At 50.8% G+C, this 18,516-nt stretch overlaps 1 protein-coding gene across 1 annotated transcript in view; it reads left to right on the top strand.

Moving 5' to 3' along the window:
• The first annotated feature begins 204 nt into the window (after positions 1–204).
• The window catches only part of DPP6 (dipeptidyl peptidase like 6), a 791,001-nt gene continuing 772,689 nt past the window's right edge, over positions 205–18,516 (top strand). Inside the window, exon 1 of the mRNA XM_044246903.1 lies at positions 205–256. Within this exon, the coding sequence (XP_044102838.1) occupies positions 206–256 (51 nt within the window). The 5' untranslated portion in view covers position 205. The remainder of the gene's footprint in view (positions 257–18,516) is intronic.

Raw genomic sequence — 18,516 nt, forward strand, 5'->3', positions numbered from 1 at the left:
GGCGGCCAAAAGAGTTGATCGCTATTGTGATCCGCCGGGCAGAGGCGAGGGCGGGCCGTGGTGGGGACACCGGAGACCGGCAGGAGCTGGGGTTCTTCCAAGCCAACTCCACCTCGCGGTCGCCGGCGCGGTCTCCGCTCGCCGCCGGGACAATGGATTAAGTTACTCTTCCCGGGGCCAGAAGTCGCTGCAGACTTAGGGAGAGATGAAGGAGAAGGCGATGATCAAGACCGCGAAAATGCAGGGCAACGTGATGGTGAGTCCGGCGGGCGAGGCGCGGGGTCCGGGCGCCCGCGGTGCGGAGCGGGGCGGGGTGTCTCCTGTCCCTGCGAGCCGCCGGGCTGACCGCGACCCGCGGCGGCGCGGTCCCCAGTTCCCACCCGAGCCCCGGGGCGGCCTCCAGGGTGCCGAGGGGCGGCCGCCTGTTTGCACATCGCAACTTCGCGGGGTCGCCGTGCCTGTCCTCCGCGCGTGGGGCTCGCGGCCCGGGGTGGGTGTGCGAGGCGAGGAAGGGGCGGCGGCCGCCGGGCGGCCCGAGTTCCAAGCCGACCCCCGGGGCGGCCCTGGGGGCCCCGCGGAGAGACGAGGTGGCGGCGGCGGGGGCAGGGCCCGGGGCCCTGATGCCCGCGCGTCCTCGGGGCTGCTCGTCCCCGGAGCCCGAGACCTGTTGGGGTGAGCGAGCCTCTGGCACACTCGGGGCGGCGCCGCTCGCTCTGCTCCGGCTGCTGCCACCTGGGCAGCTGCCTGTCCGGCGGGGCCCTGCTCCCCCAAAGCGCTGACTGTGCCAGCGAATGTGACAACGGCCAGGCGTCCCCCCAAAATCGCCGTGCGCCGGGAGACCCCCCTCTGGGTGGCGGGAGGCTCAGGGCTCCAGGGCCAGGGGCTGTCTTCCCAGGCACAACTTTGCTAACTCGGGGACCCCGGCGATCCGCCTCCCAGCGCGCCACCCCCTCGCCTGCGCCCTGCGACCCGCCTGGGGCGCTCTGGCCGCCTGGTCCCCGGCGCCCCGGGGTTGTGGGGTCGAGGGGTCAGGGTGCTGGAACCTCCTGGTGAGGACGAGGAGGTTGCCATCTTGTTCTGTGGAAATTGTGTGTGTGCCTGTGCGTGTTTATTTGGGTGGCGTTTAACCCTTTCGGTGTTGGTGCAGGACGATTAGGAGGTGGGTCCCTATTTTTATTTTTATTTATTTATTTATTTATTTATTTATTTATTTATTTATTTATTTTCATGAGATGGGGATTGGCATGCTGGTTTTCCGAGTACAACTGGAAATGCAGGGATGCTTTCAGGCTCTTGGTCTAGAGTTGTTTGGGAGGTGGGTTGGGTCCAGGTCCTGGGAGGAAGGGTCAGGTAGCTGGAGGTGTGTTTGGGATAACCCAGTTGGTGATCCATTTTGAGGTCTTGCTTTAAACAGAAAGAGGCAAGAAATGAAAAATGCATTCTAACTGAACACATATCGGGCTGGGTTAGCCACACCCACGGCAAGGCACCTGTTGCCTGGCTGAGGCCGGAGCTAGCTGCGTTCAGAGCTGGACTTCTGGCCCGAGGTTGTACCGCTCCATTCAGGATCGCTCTGGGAGAGCAGGAACTGCATCCAGGGGATTATTTTGTGGGACCCCTCCCCCAGTCCCCAAAGATAAGCCCCTCACTCAAGGAACTTCATCTGTTTGTGGGTTCTGCGGTTGACTGACCCAATTGCTTGTTTGTGAAAATACATGTTTCCCTAACTCTCCCACTCCCTTTTTAGTCATTGTGCTGTTCAGCTCTTTTTTTTTTTTTTTTTTTTTATAAACAGGGCAGAAACGTGTGTGGAGTAATGTTTTCCAATTAAATTCCCACCTGCGCCCATAATTTCCTTTTTATATTATGCCATCATGTGCTAGTAAAACCTGCATATTTAGGACTGAGGCAGAAGAAAGAATTTGAATTAACTCTATTGGTAATATAATGACACATTATTGATTCATTACCTAAATCTGTTGTCAGACAGGTGTTTCTTCTTATGACTTAGCTGGTACGTGGAGCTCTAGCAACATCTTTATGTTGTATCCAAAAAACTTGTGAAGTCCTCCCTCCCCCTACTCACTCTCTGGGTTTACTTCTGAAAATAAGCATGGAAGGGATTTTGCACTCATAGCCTGAAAAGAGATGTTTCCTCTGCTCCCTGCATCGCCTCCTTGCTGTCTGCTGTCCGTAGGTAGAATTAGGACAAGTTGCACTGTGTCTAGCAAATTCTACAGGAACCAGTCATGGTTTGAGGCTCATGACTGGCCTCAGAGAGAATGAGGTCCAGACTTCATCAGGGTTTCTTCTGTGTTTTGTCAGTCCATGTGTTGGTAATGCTGCCTCTGTGGTCCGGTTTGTACCTTATGTGACGCCAACGAAACCCACGCAGCTTTAATAGCGTGACCTTTTTTTTTTTTTCACTTACATTGTTGTTTGGGTGCTTTTGGATCCTTCGTTCCTCATCAGTCATCCTGGAAGCCTTGTTCAGCACCGCCTGTGTCGGATTGGATGACTGGCAAAGCCTTCCCTCTGGCAACCTGACTGGCGTTCAGGTGCTGGAATCTTCCCGAAGGCTTCATTCCTCCCACCTTCCTTTAGAAGTGTGTCCCCGTGACGGGGGACCAAGGGAAGGCACATGGCTTGGCATACTGCCTAATCCCATTTGGGGTTAATATGTGAGTAAAAGGACTCAGAAAGGTGGAACCAGTTCATAACTTCTGATGAAATTTTTGAGAGGGGTCTATTTCCTAAACTTAATTTCTAACATGGCAAAAAAAAAAAAAAAATCCCAGACTAAGCATGGCACTTTCTGTCTGCAGTTTAATACTCTCGAGAAAGAGATTGAGATTTTCCCTTTTTCCCAGAACAGAATTTAGGTTAAAAAATAACTGGATTTTCACAGAAGCTACATTTGAAAATCCGTGGGGAGGGGTGACTTGTGTGTTATTTTCAGCCCAGCCTCCGTGTTATGAGTATGTTGATACAGCACTTACTTAACCGCTGCTTAAATCGGACTGGGTCTTCTGGAGAACCATATCTTCTTGCGATAGGCTCTAAGAGCAAGAGAACATTTTATTCTCCGAAGGATATTATGTCAACGCTCAGTTCTTCTACTTCACTCACATGAGTTCTTCCCAGACACTGAGTGCTCAGCAGGGACCGAGTAAAGGTTCATTAAAAATAAAAGCCGTGGGGACCCGCCTTAAGCCCTGTGGGATGGTCTCCCCCTTCCTTGGCACGTTGGTGGCTCGTCATGTAGATGGCGGGTTAGGCGGACCCTTGGTGACCAGACTTGTGGAGAGCAGGTTCAGAGACCGGATGCAGAAGGTCGGGGGTCAACAAGCCTCAGGGACACTTTGAGAATCTCCTGGTTGCTTGGTTTGGGTTTTAAGTGCAATCTGCAGCCTGGGGATTGATTCCCTGTATAGGGAAAGCGGATGTTTTCCTGTGGTCCCTGGAACTGAATTTAGGGCTTTGGTCACTGATTGGAGATACCTGTGATATCATGAGCCGAGTACCATTTCCGATCTTGCCGTCCCCTTTTTACGTTGAGTAAAAACCCTGGACCAGAACCTCCTAAAGCAAGAGCTTTCTTTCAGGCCATTTGAATAGTTTGTGGATTGATTAGGTTAAACAGTATGACTGACTTCCCAATGCTGCTGCCCTACTTGTGATAATCCCCGGTGAACAGAGGAAACTATAAGGTTTTTAGATTAATTACAGGGGTTTGTGTGGGACCCCAGCCCCTATTGCTGAGTGCTTTTGGGCCCAGCGATGCACTGTGGTTTGTGATTTCCCAGGGTACAGCCTTTCCTGATGCATAGTTTCCCTCTGTCTCAGGGCGATGGGGAATACCACTCCTGCTTCCTTCTACGGGTTGACACCCTGGGGACATAAAGGCTGTGATCTTGGTTCTAAATGTGAGCACCCTAGTGTGTGTGTTGGGAGGAATTTGCCTTCCTGAAATGGATTCTGAAAATTCTTCAAAGGTCACAAGTTTTGGGGAATTCTCCCCGTGTGTCCCAATATGGCGGTGCCTCTGCCCACATTTCTCTCCTTCCTGGCTGTTGGGCTTCCCTTCACAAAACCGTCAAACCTATGACAGGACTCCTCTCGAAATCTCGGTGATTCCCTGGCGCAGGTAGAACGAGCAGAACGGGAATTCATCTCAAGTGCACCTCTTAGACAACTGAGAGGATTGGGAGGACTTGACACAGTTCAGCTGTCAAACAAAGGGAGCCAGAGTTGATGAAGTTTCCAGGGAGAAGTCTCCAAACCCAACGAGGCATGGTCAGCTCAGGGCGTCTTGGGAAGTACCTAGAGGAAAAGCTGGGAGAGAGGGCTGACCTCCTCTCCCTGCGCAGCTCCTTGCCCCATTGTGCCCTGGGTCTTGACGTTGGGACGTGCAGACACGCTAAGCGGCTGTTCCTCTACCCCAGTCATTTCTCTTTCCTCTGCCCTGGCCTCATGCTAATGACATGACTCAGAACTTGTCCATCCTTTGCCCTCTGATGTCCCTGTGGAATTATTGCCAAGAGGTGGTACATTCCCAAGCAATAGCATCTTCTGTTCGTCTCTGGTCAGTTGCTGTGCACCGTGAGACCCAAGTGGGTGCCTGTCTTCAGTGCACAGACGGGGGCTTGTTTCTATGCCTGGCACAGACTGCTTTTGTGAGAAAGGGCCCTGACTTTTGTCGTACTCTTTTTCTTCTTGGTTTAGGAACTCCTTCAAGTTCTAGTGCATCAGCTAACGCAAGAGAGAATTCCACGCGTGCAGTGTTTCCCCCATACAGCTACGGTAACATGGGAAGCCTGTGCTCTCTTTAGGGTTATTAGGTATGGTCTTTTCAATACCAAAGCTGGATGTCCTGTAATCCAGTTCTGTTCCAGCGCTGCTAGCTGGAGGCAGCGTCCCTTCCCACAGGCTGAGGACTCCGTCCCAGAACACTGAACACTGCCTCCATTTCAGACACCAACTGTAATTAGTTCAGGTCCTTCTGTGTTTCTGACAGATGGGTTCCCAGGACCCCCTCCTCGGCATCCATTACTTCGGTGGGGGTGGTTCATGGAACTCGGGACACCAGCTTATTTACTAGATCCCTGGTTTCTGACAAAGGGTGTGAAAGGCAATGAATGACCAGCCAGATGAAGACACACAGAAGCTGAGGTGTGGAAAGGTCTCAAACATAGGAGTTTCTGTCCCCACGTGGAGTATGGGGTCCCACCGCCTTGGCTGCGTTCTGGTTCCCCATCCTGGAAGTTCTCCATACCCTGGCCTTTGGGTTTTTAGGAACGCCCCATCACATAGGCGTGACTCGTTAGGTCTTTGGTGGTTGGTGTGGATTCCATCTCTAGCTTCTCTCCCCTGCCCAGAGGCTGGGGTTCCAACCCTCTTATCACATGGTTGGCTTCCCTGGCAACTAGTCCCCATCCTTAGGGGACTTCTAAAGACCAAAGCTCCCGTGTGGAACCCTGCCAGACCCTGCCCTCTGTATCTCTTCCCCCGGCTAAGCAGTGGCATCCTTCAGCATCCTTTGTGGGAAACGGGAACAGAAGCTCAGTTGTAGTTGAAAGGGGATGGTTATGAATCATAAGACCCCTGTTTCCCCGTGATGACGCTAAAGACGTACCGGGAGCTAAGGACAGAGGATCAAATACTATGACAAAAGGTGTTCCCCATTGCTCGTATCGCTCTGGACATTCCAGGGGTTTTGGCAGCTGTGAGTCCTGTGCACAGACCAACTCCAGCTGACCCTTGAGCAACTTGGCTTTGAGCTGCACGGTCCGTTTCATACATGGACTTTTTTCCAATAAACACAGCAGAATGCTATGAATCTATTTTCTCTTCCTTATGGTTTTCTTAATAACATATTCTTCAGCTTTCTTTATCATAAACATGCAGTGAATGACGCATATAACATGCAAAATACATGTTAATCAACCACGTCATCGGTAAGGCTCCTGGTTAAAAGTAGGCTCTTAGTAGGTGAGTTTTTGGGGAGTTTAAGGTCATATGTGGACTCTTGACAGTGCAGGCGGCAGGAGCTCGTAACCCCTGTGTTCTTCAAGGGTTAACTGCATAAATTTGTTATAAATCGCAACATCATAGTTAAGTCACTTCTTGGTATCCTTTTTGCGGGAAGGGAAATAAATTTACTCCAGACCTATTTTTTCTTTCTCCTTTCATTCCTTTAAGTACAGCAATGAGGAAGTTTTTGTGATCTCTTTTGGTTATAGAAGCCAATTTTCTTTGATTAATAGGACCGCATTTTAGATCTCAAGGCAGAACATGTCCCAGACTTCATAGGACATGTACATCCTGAGCCGAGAATGTGCACGTGGACGAAAGTGGTCAGCATTCCCATTATGGCTCCCCTGTGGATGGGAGAGGGTCCATTCGAGAGCTGGAAGGTCTGAAAATCCATCTGGGTCCATAGGTCTCAGCATGGGCTGGAGCGTCAGTCCTCAGGGAGGTTCTGAGAAATCCAAGGGCATCAGGCTGTGTCTTGGGTGGGCAGAGGTGAGGATGGTTGTTGGAAGATAGGGCTCTCCACCTTGCATGAGTACACCACCAGGGGAACCCTAGAACTCCTGGGGGGGAGCTTTGGGCTTCCCACACCCCCCACACACGTCTGTGCACGCGCACAGGACCGTCCAATGTCGCTACCGTGCATTGCATCTTGAGTGTTGATACCCTTGACAGTTTGGAGAGCCACTGGACGGGATGGGAAGTTTTAAGACCGACGGTGTCATCAACGTCTAAGGAAGTAATGCTCCCATTCGTAAGATGCCATTTGGGCTCGGGGAAGGGCACAGTAAGTCTGGTTTCTTGGGGAGTTTCATGGGGGGAGCAAAGTGAATGGGAAGACGGCGGAGACCACAAAATAAAGAGAAGATGGGGATGGAGAAGAAAAAACTAGTCACCAGGGGAAAGCCAAGGGAATGTGCTGTGTCTTTGTTTTGCATTTTCACCTGGGGATGGGAACAGCAAGAATACGGAAGACGCTCCCTTCATTTTCACGCGCGAGATAACAGTCCTTTTCCCTGCAAAATACTCTACGATGCGTCTGTGATCCACCTGGAGATGCCTTCCACACCAAACAGAGCAAGTAGAACAAGCAGGGTAGAAGAGAGAACGCAGCTCCTGGACCAGCAGGTGGAATTCTAGAATTTTCCATGAGCTCTCTAAGGGGCCTCTGCAGGTAGCTCCCTGGACCTCTGTGCCCTCCCGAGTAGGAACAGGGAACTGGAGGGGATTGATTATTGCTCAAGTCCCTTTCTACCCTCTCCCTCTGCCCAAGCCAGGGTAGCCTTGTCTGGGCACCACCGACCCGAGGTCGTGCTTGAGAAGTGACCGTCCACACCAGAACGGGTGTGCTGTTGACATCGTAATTTCTTCAGCACTGACTCCTCTGGCGCCTTCCAGCTCAGCTCACCCCGTCCCTCTCGCCGTGTGTCCCTGTTCACAGACGAACGAAATAGACGGCATAGATGTATACCAGCCATGAAACCCGGAATAGTGATCCGCACACCTTGCTCACTCAGGCAGAGCTGCGTGTGTGCCCGTGCGTTTCTTCTGTGCACACGCGCGTGCCCCGCACAGTTCTCAGCTGTGGAGGTCTCGCAGCATCCCAAGGCAGGGCTGCGCCCGTGTTGGATGAGATGCGCTAGGGGAAAGTTGCTTTGATTGCTTGACTCCCAGGCTATTCAGAGAACACGGGCGTCCCGTAATAGAACCGTGGGCCGAGGGTGTTCTGGTTTCCAGTTTTGTTTATTCGTCTGCAGAATGGGAAAGGGAATTGCTGACGAGCCAGGCTGGCCTCTGGACCTGGTTGGCAGGGCACCGGCTGGGGGGGGGGGGAATGGGGGGTCGGGTCTTGCCGTGGGAGGACACGAGGGCTGTTCACGCTTCGTGGAAAGGCATTTGGAAAGTAAGATTTCGCAGAGAGGGAGGTGAACCAGAACAGACCCTGAACACCGGGGAACAAACCGAGGGTCGCTGGAGGGGAGGCGGGGGGAGGACGGGGGCACGGGCGATGGGCACTGAGGAGGCCCCGTGATGTGCTGAGCGCTGGGTCTTCTATGCAACCGATGAGTCACTAAATACGGCCCCTAAAACTAAGAATACACTGTATGTTAGCTAACTCGAATTTAAATAAAAAGTCTTTAAAAAAAAAAAAGAAAAGTAAGATTTTCCCTTCTGTCCCTTTTTGCCCAGCCGACTAGACGGATGCCGCTCATGTTAGGGTGTTCGTTTTGTAACAGCATGTAGTAAAGCCCCTGCTGGTGGGAACCCAGCGATGAACGGGGGTGAATGAGACCAACAGTTGATGATTATAACAGTCGAAGCCTGCGTGGACTTTTTAGGGCACATCCTCAACTCCGTGCACATTCAGCTCCATTTCCTATACCTTCTTCTTCAGTATTCTGGGGAAATGAGAATTAGTGAGCTTCAAGCCAAAAATCTCTCATTTTCACAAAAAAGGATTCAGTTACAGACTCAGTTCTCCATGCTCAGGCACACACACACACACACACACACACAGAACATATTTTATAAAAACTGTAATTATTTATAACAGAAAACCAAGAATTTTTCTGTTTAATTACTAGTTTCCCAGAAATTTCTGTTTATTAGGCCAAATCATATCCTGAGCAAAGTTTTTATAAGAGGATTTTTTTTGCCATTCTTCTTTCTAGGACTCTAAATTGTGCATATGTTTTCAAAACCCCACCCTTCAATTTCAGAACTGATTATAAAGTCAGATTATAAAGTCACTTCACAGGCTCTATTATGTTAGAACAACCCATTGCGCTAGCAGGACAAATATGTCTGTTTCATGGTTGAAAGACCGAAGACAAGGTAAGGTTACTCAACAGAAGGGAACGGGGGCTCAGGGGCTGACCGCTCCCAGCCGTGTTCTTCCGTTCTTCAATACATTTTCCTTCAGAAACCTTCTTCCCCACCACAAATGGTCAGAAATACAGAGTCGGAAGGATGGAGGAGGGTCTGGAGACCACTGAGAACATCGTCTCCTCTCATGCTGTGTTTTGTGGGATTTCCAGCCCTTTCTGGAACACGGCCAGGGACTGGAAACTTCTTCTGCCTTTGTTGATGGGTTCTGTGTGTTTGAACGGTGTTTCTTATGGTCCCACAAAGCCTGCCTTCATGTGACTTCTCGTGGTCCCGGCACTGAGCCTGCGAACTACGTGAAGTAAGACCAGCCGTGCTTCACGCAACAGCCCAAGCTTTCTGAGAAGTTCGCGCGGCTGGCATGGGGTCCCTCCTGGTGTCTTTTCCAGGAAAAATTGCTCTGTTTCCTTCAACTCACTTAAAAGCTTAATTGAAGTCAATGTGCATTTAACAGTTAGAGACACCTTCTTTTTATGCAGCCATTGCTTTTTTTTTTTTTCAATTTTTCAGTTTCCATGTGTTTCTTCCTCTTTTTTATTGTTATTCATCTTTTCCTGTGCAAGAACCCACAAGCAAAGGTTAGAGATTAACTTGTAGAGCAAGTTAACTTATGAGTAAATCCGGGGTATATTCAACACACGCAGACTTCACAGAGTGAAGCGTGATCTGGTGGGAAAGTCTCCAGGGAGGGAAGGCCGAGGCTTCCCGGTGGAAAGCCAGCACGCTCGTGACCGGCTCCGATTTACTGACAGAAAAGGAAAAGATGCGAGCGTTTCCTGCAAAACTGTATAACAGCAGCAAGCCTTTTCATAAAGTGAGTATTCCGTCTGTCTGTCTGCCTGAAGATGTCACCTTCTAGAGACTGTCTCTTTCCGGAGTAGTTCAGCCCCATCTAGAAACAAGAAACTCCAACTCCTTATAATTAACCTTCTTGTGCCCTTGAGAAAAACAGGACAGGCTGAGAGAAGGTTACGTGTCCTGGAACCTTCTTGTGTGGAGGGGAAATGGAACGTGTCCTTTCACAGCAACATCAGGAGACAAAAGCCACCTACAGTTCTTCCCGCCACCCAAGCCACAGGGCAGCCGGGATCCAGCCCCCTGCAGAGCCGGTGCTTTCCCGAGAGCTGGAGAGGAGAGTGGCCCGGTCCTCACCCCAGCCCCAGCCCGATAGGCATCTCCGCTGCTGGGGGCCACGGGGATTGTACAAAAATCCGCCGAGCTCCTCAGATGTATTAGCAGAACCGGAGGAAGGCAAATGAAAAATCCCCATGAGAAAAGACTCCATGAAAAGCCCAACACTTTGTAGAGATTTGCAGCACTCAATTTTGGCAGAGATGTGAAACAGTGAGGGCCCTGTGTGCAGGCTGGGGGAGGGAGGCGCGAGGGAGAGAGATCTCTGCGCTTGCTGGAAAGATCGCAAGCGTTGGGAAACGTTGAGCAAATACAGCACACTATCATTAGGGCTGTGTACTTCGGACTTGCGAGGGCAGCTGGTCCAATTGGAAATCAAATAAAAATTTGTGAATATTAAATGGCCGAGAACTCCACCCCCAAAACCCAAAAACCTTGTAGCTGCTAACATTGTGGAGGGGCCTGTCCGGGGCCCTGTGATCGCACCACTGTGCCCCGAGAAGTAAGTGCTGGGCGGACTGGGGCTTCCGACTGGAGCCCGGTGCAGTCCCCGTCGGCAGTAGGACACGTGAGGACGTCAGCGTGTTTACACAGTGAGGTCCCAGATGGCGGCAGAAGGGGGGCACATCACACTCACGAGCACAGGGACTTTCTCAAACACGCCGCTGGCCCGAGCACAAGAAAGCAGTCCTGAGGGAGCACGGGCCGTATGCTTTACACAAGCTCTAGCTCAGGGCAAGAGGTCCTGGTGAGGGAAACCGAGGGAGGGTCCCTGCTGGACGTGACAACGTGTTTAGGAAAATGAAGGGAACTCTGACCACACAAATCATGGTACCACCATTGTGTGTGTGTGTGTGTGTGTGTGTGTGTGTGAGTGACGGGGGCCGTGATTCCTCCGACTCCTCCACATTTTCTGGAGACTGGGTCTCGGAGGGCAGTGCCTGGGCCAGCAGCGTCGGCGGCAGCAGCACCGGGAAGGGCCGTGCTCACTGCTGGGCGCCCCCCGACCTGCGGCCCTGGATGCCTGGAGGCTGGGACCCGCACGGGACTGTCGCCGGGGGATCTGGGGTGCGCTCACGCGTGGTTCTTGGTATCTCAGGCTGGTCTGGAGAAGGGACATTTGTTTTGTGCTTTTAAATTTCCGTTCCGTCCCAGATCAGCACCTTTGTAAAGTGCAGTGGGAGCGAAAACAATAGTGAACGAAACACAAACCCGAATCTTGCATCGCTGGACCCAGACATGTGAAACTTCTCTGTTCAGGTGGCTAGAAGCCTTCGGAGCCGGCCTCCCTCCGTTTCTGCGGTCACCCGGAGGGGACGGCGGCCCGCGGTCGGCCCACGGGCTCTGGCTGGCGGAGCAGCCTCGCTCCGAAGGCCCTTGGAAGACCTTCCCTCACCGCCCGCCCGGTCTGCTGTCTGGCAAAGCCCCTCGTGGGGAAGCTCGGGGAGAAACAAACTCCCGACCCAGAAAAGCTCACCACAGTCAGAAGAGAAAGAAAGGAGTTGTGTTAGTGAATGAACATTCGCGACGTCACCGCTGTGAGGTCCGGTTTGTGCCGGAGGCTGGATCAGGCCAGGCCCATGTCTCCTCAGGAGACGGGGAGGTGGGGCCTCGCTTCCTCCCTGACGGAGGCTCCTGGGTCCTCGAGGAACCATTTCTGAGAGGAAAGACTGGCCCGAGGCTTACTGAGCCATGAAGGAGATCTCCGTGAAGGAAATGTCCATGCAAACAAGATTTGAAAAGGACAGAAGGAAATTCTGAAGGAAGAGGAGGAAGAGTGTCTCTTGCCTCACGTCCCACGGGGACACTTAATTTGTGTTGTCCTCACACCGCTGCTCCCGTCTTATCTTTCCTTCTGGGCCTCATCCTTGGCTTCGTTTCTGGGAGCGAGCCGGGCTGTGAGTTATGACCACAGGTCATTTTCCTTCCGAGATTCATTCTGAGTTTTGACTCACGACTGAGCGCCCACATGGGTGGAATCAGGGTTAAAGAGCTGGCTTTCGTTGCTGACTTCTGTTATTAAGGAAAAATTGGGTATTTTCCCACTTTGTTCTAAAGTTTATTTTTAGCCATGATTACTTAAAATGATTCAATTTTTTGAGACATCTAGGAAATGTTAATTACTGCAGCTAAGACTGTTCTGAAGCCTACTACAAAGGCTTTTCCCCCCTTCTTCTGCAGTACATATAAAGGAGATAATGTTAAAATGCTCTTATGCAAATTTAAAAATTTGCCTGTTACATTAACAATGCTAATGACGGTTAATGCATTCCCACAGCTTCTGTGGGATCCGAAATATTAATGTGCTTAGAAATGTTTCGGGACCACCCTGCAAATATGTGAGATGTGGAGTTTTTCACGGAGCGTAGTTCCTTGACAGTGGATTCAGTTCGAATTCAAGGGATGAAGGAGAGCTGCAGAGCCAGCGTAGTGTCTTCTAGCGGGTTCTGCGGCAAGGGTTGAAGAGGCTGAAAACCCTCTTTCCCCACATCACAGTCATGGGGGAGCTACAGAATCGGAGACGAGTGGTCTCTGTAGTGAGTTGGGAGGGGAAATCGTCCATCATAAAGGAAAGCAGAGGCAGGCGAGGAAGGGGCTATCCCAGGATGTGAGGAAAGGGCTATCACGAGATGTGAGGAAAAGACGGTCACAGGCAGGCAAAGAAAGGGTTATCATGAATTGTGAGGAAGGGCTATCCCAGGAAGGTGAGGAAAGGGCTATCACTGGATATGAGGGAAAGGGTATCACAGGAAGGTGAAGAAAGGGCTATCCCAGGATGTGAAGAAAGGGCTGTCGCAGGATGTGAGGAAATGGCTCTCACGGGATGAGAGGAAAGGACCCTCACAAGCATAGGTCAGGGCATGACAATGAAGAGCCCTCCTCTTGATGAGATCACCCCACACTCGTGCTGGGATCAGCTGGAATGAGTCTGGGGACGGCATTGTTCTGCTGGGTGATGCTCTTCGACCAGTCGATGGAAGACACACCCTGTGTGTGGGGCCTGACGTAGGGATTCTCCCGCAATGCTGTGTAGAGCAAAGATTCGGACCGTTTGCAGATAGCCTTATGGAGGTTAATTCGGATTGCCACAGGGTCTTAACACAGTGCATCTTATTGTAGAAGCTCTTCTGACTCCTTCAACTAGAGGTCTTCCCTCTTGTCTGCCTCGAGCCCCTCAGCAATCCCCACAAACGAGGAGAGGCGTGCGGAACTTGTACAGCGTAGCCCTAGCCAGAATGCCATCCAGGTGACTTCACATGGGATGTGCTGAAGGAAATATCATTAAAAACAGAGTCTCCCAACCCAGAAATCTTGTCCACAGACACAGTAGAGTAAGAGACCACTTCTGTTACCTGAATAAAGCATCAGACCCGAGTGTGATGTCTGTCCCGGCCGTCTAAGATAGTGCAACGAGAAACCTCACAGCCCTCCCTGCCCAGCGGATACTGCCTGTGTCACACGTGTGTCCTCATCAACGGTAGCTTGTCCTCAAGCCAGACACCTTCACAGCACCGTGTGTCACATGCGGTTCACACTGACCTCGCCTGGTCGCTGGGGTGACCATTTCTGTCCGCTTGGTGGCCAGGCCTGGAGGAAAAGCAGTTTCCCCTCTGTGCCAGAGGTAACTCTGCCTAAAGGAAGGAGCCTTCCAGCAATTACCACGAGGCGCCTGCCCTCCCACAGGAACTGGGAGGCCCGGAGCGCTCTCCCTTGATGTTTGCATCTCAAAAAACTGGCTCCCAGGTTCCTTGGGAAGAGTGTCCTGGGTCATTAAGCAACAAAAGGCCTATCTAGTCCTCAAAAGGATACATTTCAGAGAGATGAAAAAGTGCTTCCAAGGACACGTTTTCCAAGGTGAATCCTGAGAAAAAGGAGAAGAGGCAAGACTTTCCCTTAGAGCTGACCCTCCGGCAGGGACGCAGGTTTGAGCAGCCCAGGCCCGCTTCCTGGCTGAGGGTTTTCTATAAATATCGTGCGGTACCATTGATGGATTCTCTTTCCCTTATGATTTTCTTAATAACGTTTTCTCTAGCTCTGTTGTAAGAATGTATCGTAGCACACGCGCCACACAGAAGATACGCGTTAGTCTACCTGTCCTTGTTACCGGCAAGGCCCCTGGCCAACGCCAGGCTCTGGAGAGTCAGAACTTACACACGGGGTTTCGGCCACGCGGGGCGTCAAGCCAGGGCCCCTCACCCCTGTGGTTCCGGGGTTCATTGTCTTTTCAACTGGGAGAAATAAGCCTCTTATTTTTAATTTGCTTTCGTCCTTAAAGCCAGAACATTGAAATGAGTAGCCTGTACCCCGGCCAGCAAAGCCACAGACACTCATTCAGAGGGACTGGAACCTGTCCCAGGCTCATGGAGGCTGAGTGCTTGAAATGTCAACACGATTTAGGCAAAACCGACGATCAGGAGACTGCCAAGGACACCAGCGCTTGATGGAAAGCTTCCTTCTTCCAAGAACGGAAGAGCAGGAGGTGCGCCCAACAGAATGACCGGCCTGGGGTCTGGAGGCACCGGGGTCCCGCACCCAGTGCGGGGGAGAAGCAGAGGCTGCCTGGGGCTGTGGGGGGGTGGCAAGGAAGCGATTGGTCCCAGCACCCCGTCATTCTGCCAGCAGTACTTCCAAGAGCTTAGCGTGTGGTGGATAATAAGGTAGGCACTTTGCATGGATCAAATGAGGCTCAAAGAAGTTCCATCGGAAAGCTGCCCTGGTCCCCGGGGTAGGAGGGAGAAAGCCACTTGGCATCCGGCTCAGATGTGTCCAGCGAACTCTGCCATCCAAAGAGAAAGGGTCAAGCTGCAGGCTTTCCACGTAAAGGGGACACGTCTCAATATATATAAAAAAGGAATCATTCAGTAAAATATTAATGTCGGGTCTACTGAGGCCACATGAAAGGCACTTGGAAGCTTAGCTAATAATTCAGTTCTGTTGCCTGTAGTGTGACCTTTACTTTCCACCTTATTATCTCAGCGTCTCAGCACACCATCTTTTGGTTACTGTTCGTTCAGGAAGGTTCCACGATGAAGGGATTGTGTTACTGTTGGGGCGTCCAGGAGTTTAAAGTCTCAATGTATCCCAGCACTTCCCCGACTGTGCCCCGGCTACTTCCGTGGGAGAGAACTTCGGGGAGTGGGGCTTTTTGCTGTTTTCAGAAGCTGTCCCAAGGCTGTATCCAGGACACGCACACGGTTTCCTGTGTGAAGAAGCAGGGGGCGCAGGTTTTGTTAAGCAGAGAGCCACATCGAGGTTGATCTTGGAGCCTGGTTCTTCTCCAGCTTTTCTCAGTTCCTCACCCCTGGGGTCATTTGTGTGTTCCTGGTGTTCTCATCAGCGGAGACCCCAGACCAAGGGAGGGGATGGAACTCAACTCCATGCTAGTGATGTCATTAGAAGGCTCGGTGGGTGTCGCAGTGGGACTCGGGGGTGATGGTGACGGTGAGGCTTTGGCTCTCCTGCACCCTGATCATTGCTTGAACGACCGAGGGAGCGAGGGGCACACGCTCACGATCTGCCGAGCGTCTCCTGTGCGGGTGTGGTGCCCAACAGGGGGATCCCTTGGTAAGGAAAATACAATCTGCCTTTCCCTCTTGGGGTTTCCATTCCAGTGGCAAAAAGGGCATAAAACTGATATTGTAATGAATTATTTAAGTACGAGTCCGATAAATCCTGCAAGAAAAAAGTAGATTGAGGTTGCCCGTGTTTGAGCACAGACGTTAGAGTCCCGTGTTGGATGATGGCGCAGGTAAGGGGCTCTGAAGCGAGTAGCGACACGAGCAGTTATGAGAGACGAGAAAGACGTTCTCCTTAATTGTTGATCCGAGGCTAAACGAAAATGTCACAATTAAGACTACGTCTGAACAGGGTTAAATCAGTGTTGGTAACTTGCTTTGACGGGGGAGGTTTGCAGAGCGAGATGTTGAAATGAAATGGGAGTGGGGCTTGCGTGGGTGTCGTCCGGGGGTCTCGGGAGAGCCGCGCGGCCGTTCCCTGGGGGGACGCTCCAGAACTCGCTGGACTTGGTGACCATGTGCCCTTGAGGGCTCGGGAATCAAGGAGCACAGGGGCAGCCGAGAGGGGAAAGGGGGGAGCAGGTTCAGCTCTGCAAAGTGTACACCGAAGCGTGATTTGGTCCTGGGACCAGGTATCGAAGAGCTTAGAAAGGCTAATAGGAGTGAAAGAATAGAAGGGAAAGCAGTAGCCAAGCTTGGGTGGCGGAACGTTATTCATAAAACTGAAAACAAACTAAGAAGATGAAAAGAAGGATAATGCGTGCACTTTTGTGTACAAATGGGATATATTTTAGGAGCACTAAAGCACCCTCCGACCCGACTTGTATGAGGAAATCTGTATCAAGGTACAAGAAAAATACTGTCGGCTTTTCTTAAATTAGTATCGAATCCCATTAGCTGCAACGGAAGCCTGTATCTAATAGCCCGGCATTCCGGCGCGTTTGTGCGAATCAGGTCATGGCTGGAACCTTAGTTTTGGGTCCTCTGGTAAAGAGGAACAGACGAACTGGCCCATGTCCAGAAGAGGGCATCCCCGTCATGAAACATGAGAAATTGTGTCGGCAAAGAAAATAGGAAGTAAATGATGTTTTAACCTGAGTGCAGTGGTTAATTGTGTGTGTCTACTTGACTGGGGTATGATACCCAGATATTTGGTTTCTGTGAAGGTTGTTTTGGATGACGTTAAGATTTAAAGTAGTGGGCCTTGAGTAGAGCATGTTCCTCTTCATAATGTGGGTGGGCCTGGCCTAATCAGTGGAATGCCTGGCTAGACCAGGAGACTCATCATCACCTCTGAGCAAGAGGAGTTTTGCCTCAGATGATCTTCAGGCTTGAATTACAACATTGGCTCCTTCCTGGGTCTTTATATGTACATCTGTATCTCTAGGCATATAGATATATATGTAAAGATACATTTATAGACACAAACATATATATCTATATAGACCTATATATAAAAGTATATTTATCTGATTGGTTCTGTTTCTCTGAAACCCCTGACTAATGCGCTAGGAGAATAGGTACCGAGTGGAGGGCAGGACAGGTGTTCATACATACCTGAAGGCTTTCATGGAAATAGATTCAGACTTATTTTTGTGTGATTTTTTTTTAAGAGGTTCCAATCCCTAGATTGAAATTATAGGCTGTCAGCATTTAGTCTAATAGAAAACAACAAATATGGAGACGTCAATATAAAGTATTTTTAAAAGCGTGAATGGACATGGGAGACAGCAAAATTGAGAACATTTTGCTGTCTCTGTGGCCAGCGGCTAATCAGTGACACAGGCTGCCACAGAACGGACTCCGTGTGTCCATTGGGCATCAGAATTATAAAGCCTTTTGGGAGTTTCTAGTCTATATTTCCCGTAGCATGCATTGTGAATGGCACAGGAGCATCTGTTTCCTGAATTCATAGAGGATGAATCTGCACACTTACCAAAAAGCTGAAGGTATAGTTATGGGCTTTAAATGGAAAAACTCAGACCACCTATATTGTGTGAAATCATTAAACACACAGAGAAGAACCAGACTGTGGGAACAGGGACAGATTCGGTGTCTGGTTGCCTTAATCCTACTTACTTGTGGACGTGGATAGAAAAATGCAGAGAGCAGAGCATCACTGAAGATCTACCTGAAGCACAAAGAAGGTGGTAACGGACACGATTTTTGTGTGACTTTGGTTGCTCAGGAAGGGGCCAGACCTTCTTACAGACCAATCATTTTATGCAGCTCTTTTTCTAAGAACATTGTATTTTTTAAAATAAATTCAGCATATTTCTGATGAACTCAAAATCTGCCCATCTTCAGGGATTTCAGTACAGGACTGCTTCCGAATATAGCCAGGAAATGAACGGATAAGTTGCCCGTGAATGCGGAGGAATGAAGATACCGGAAGAAGGTGGTGGGTGTGTTGGCAAAAAGCATGAAGAAATGCATTATACTTTGTTGTTGTTTTACTTCATTCGGGATGGTATTTGGTACGGATAGTACTTTATTTTTTTCCGCAAGTGTTCTACCTAGAGATCTTAGGTGGTCGTGGGTCTCTAACGGACACGGGGAATCCCTTCTCTGGGTAGGGGGACAAGCGCTCGGGAACCTCTCATAGCTCCTGCAAAAATCAGGCCAGAGGGGGGGCTCAGTGGGTTAAGCATCCGACTTCGGCCCAGGTCATGATCACAGGGTCCTGGAATCAAGCCCCGCACTGGGCTCCCTGCTCAGAGGGAAGCCTTCTCCCCTTCCTTCTGCCTCTGCTCACACTCCTGCTCATGTGCATACGCTCTCTCTCTCGAAATAAGTAAATAAAATCTTTAAAAAAATCAGGCCTGCGTTGGTGCTAGCCACCCCCCCCCCCGCCCCCCGCTCCATAACCGACAGGGGCTCCGCACTGTCCTGGGCAGAGGGCCACGGCGCCTCCCTTCAGGCTGGATTGTCCTCATGGAAGGGACAGATG

Source organism: Neovison vison, chromosome 4 (assembly GCF_020171115.1).
Source record: "Neovison vison isolate M4711 chromosome 4, ASM_NN_V1, whole genome shotgun sequence".
In the NCBI taxonomy this organism is placed as follows: Eukaryota; Metazoa; Chordata; class Mammalia; order Carnivora; family Mustelidae; genus Neogale; species Neogale vison.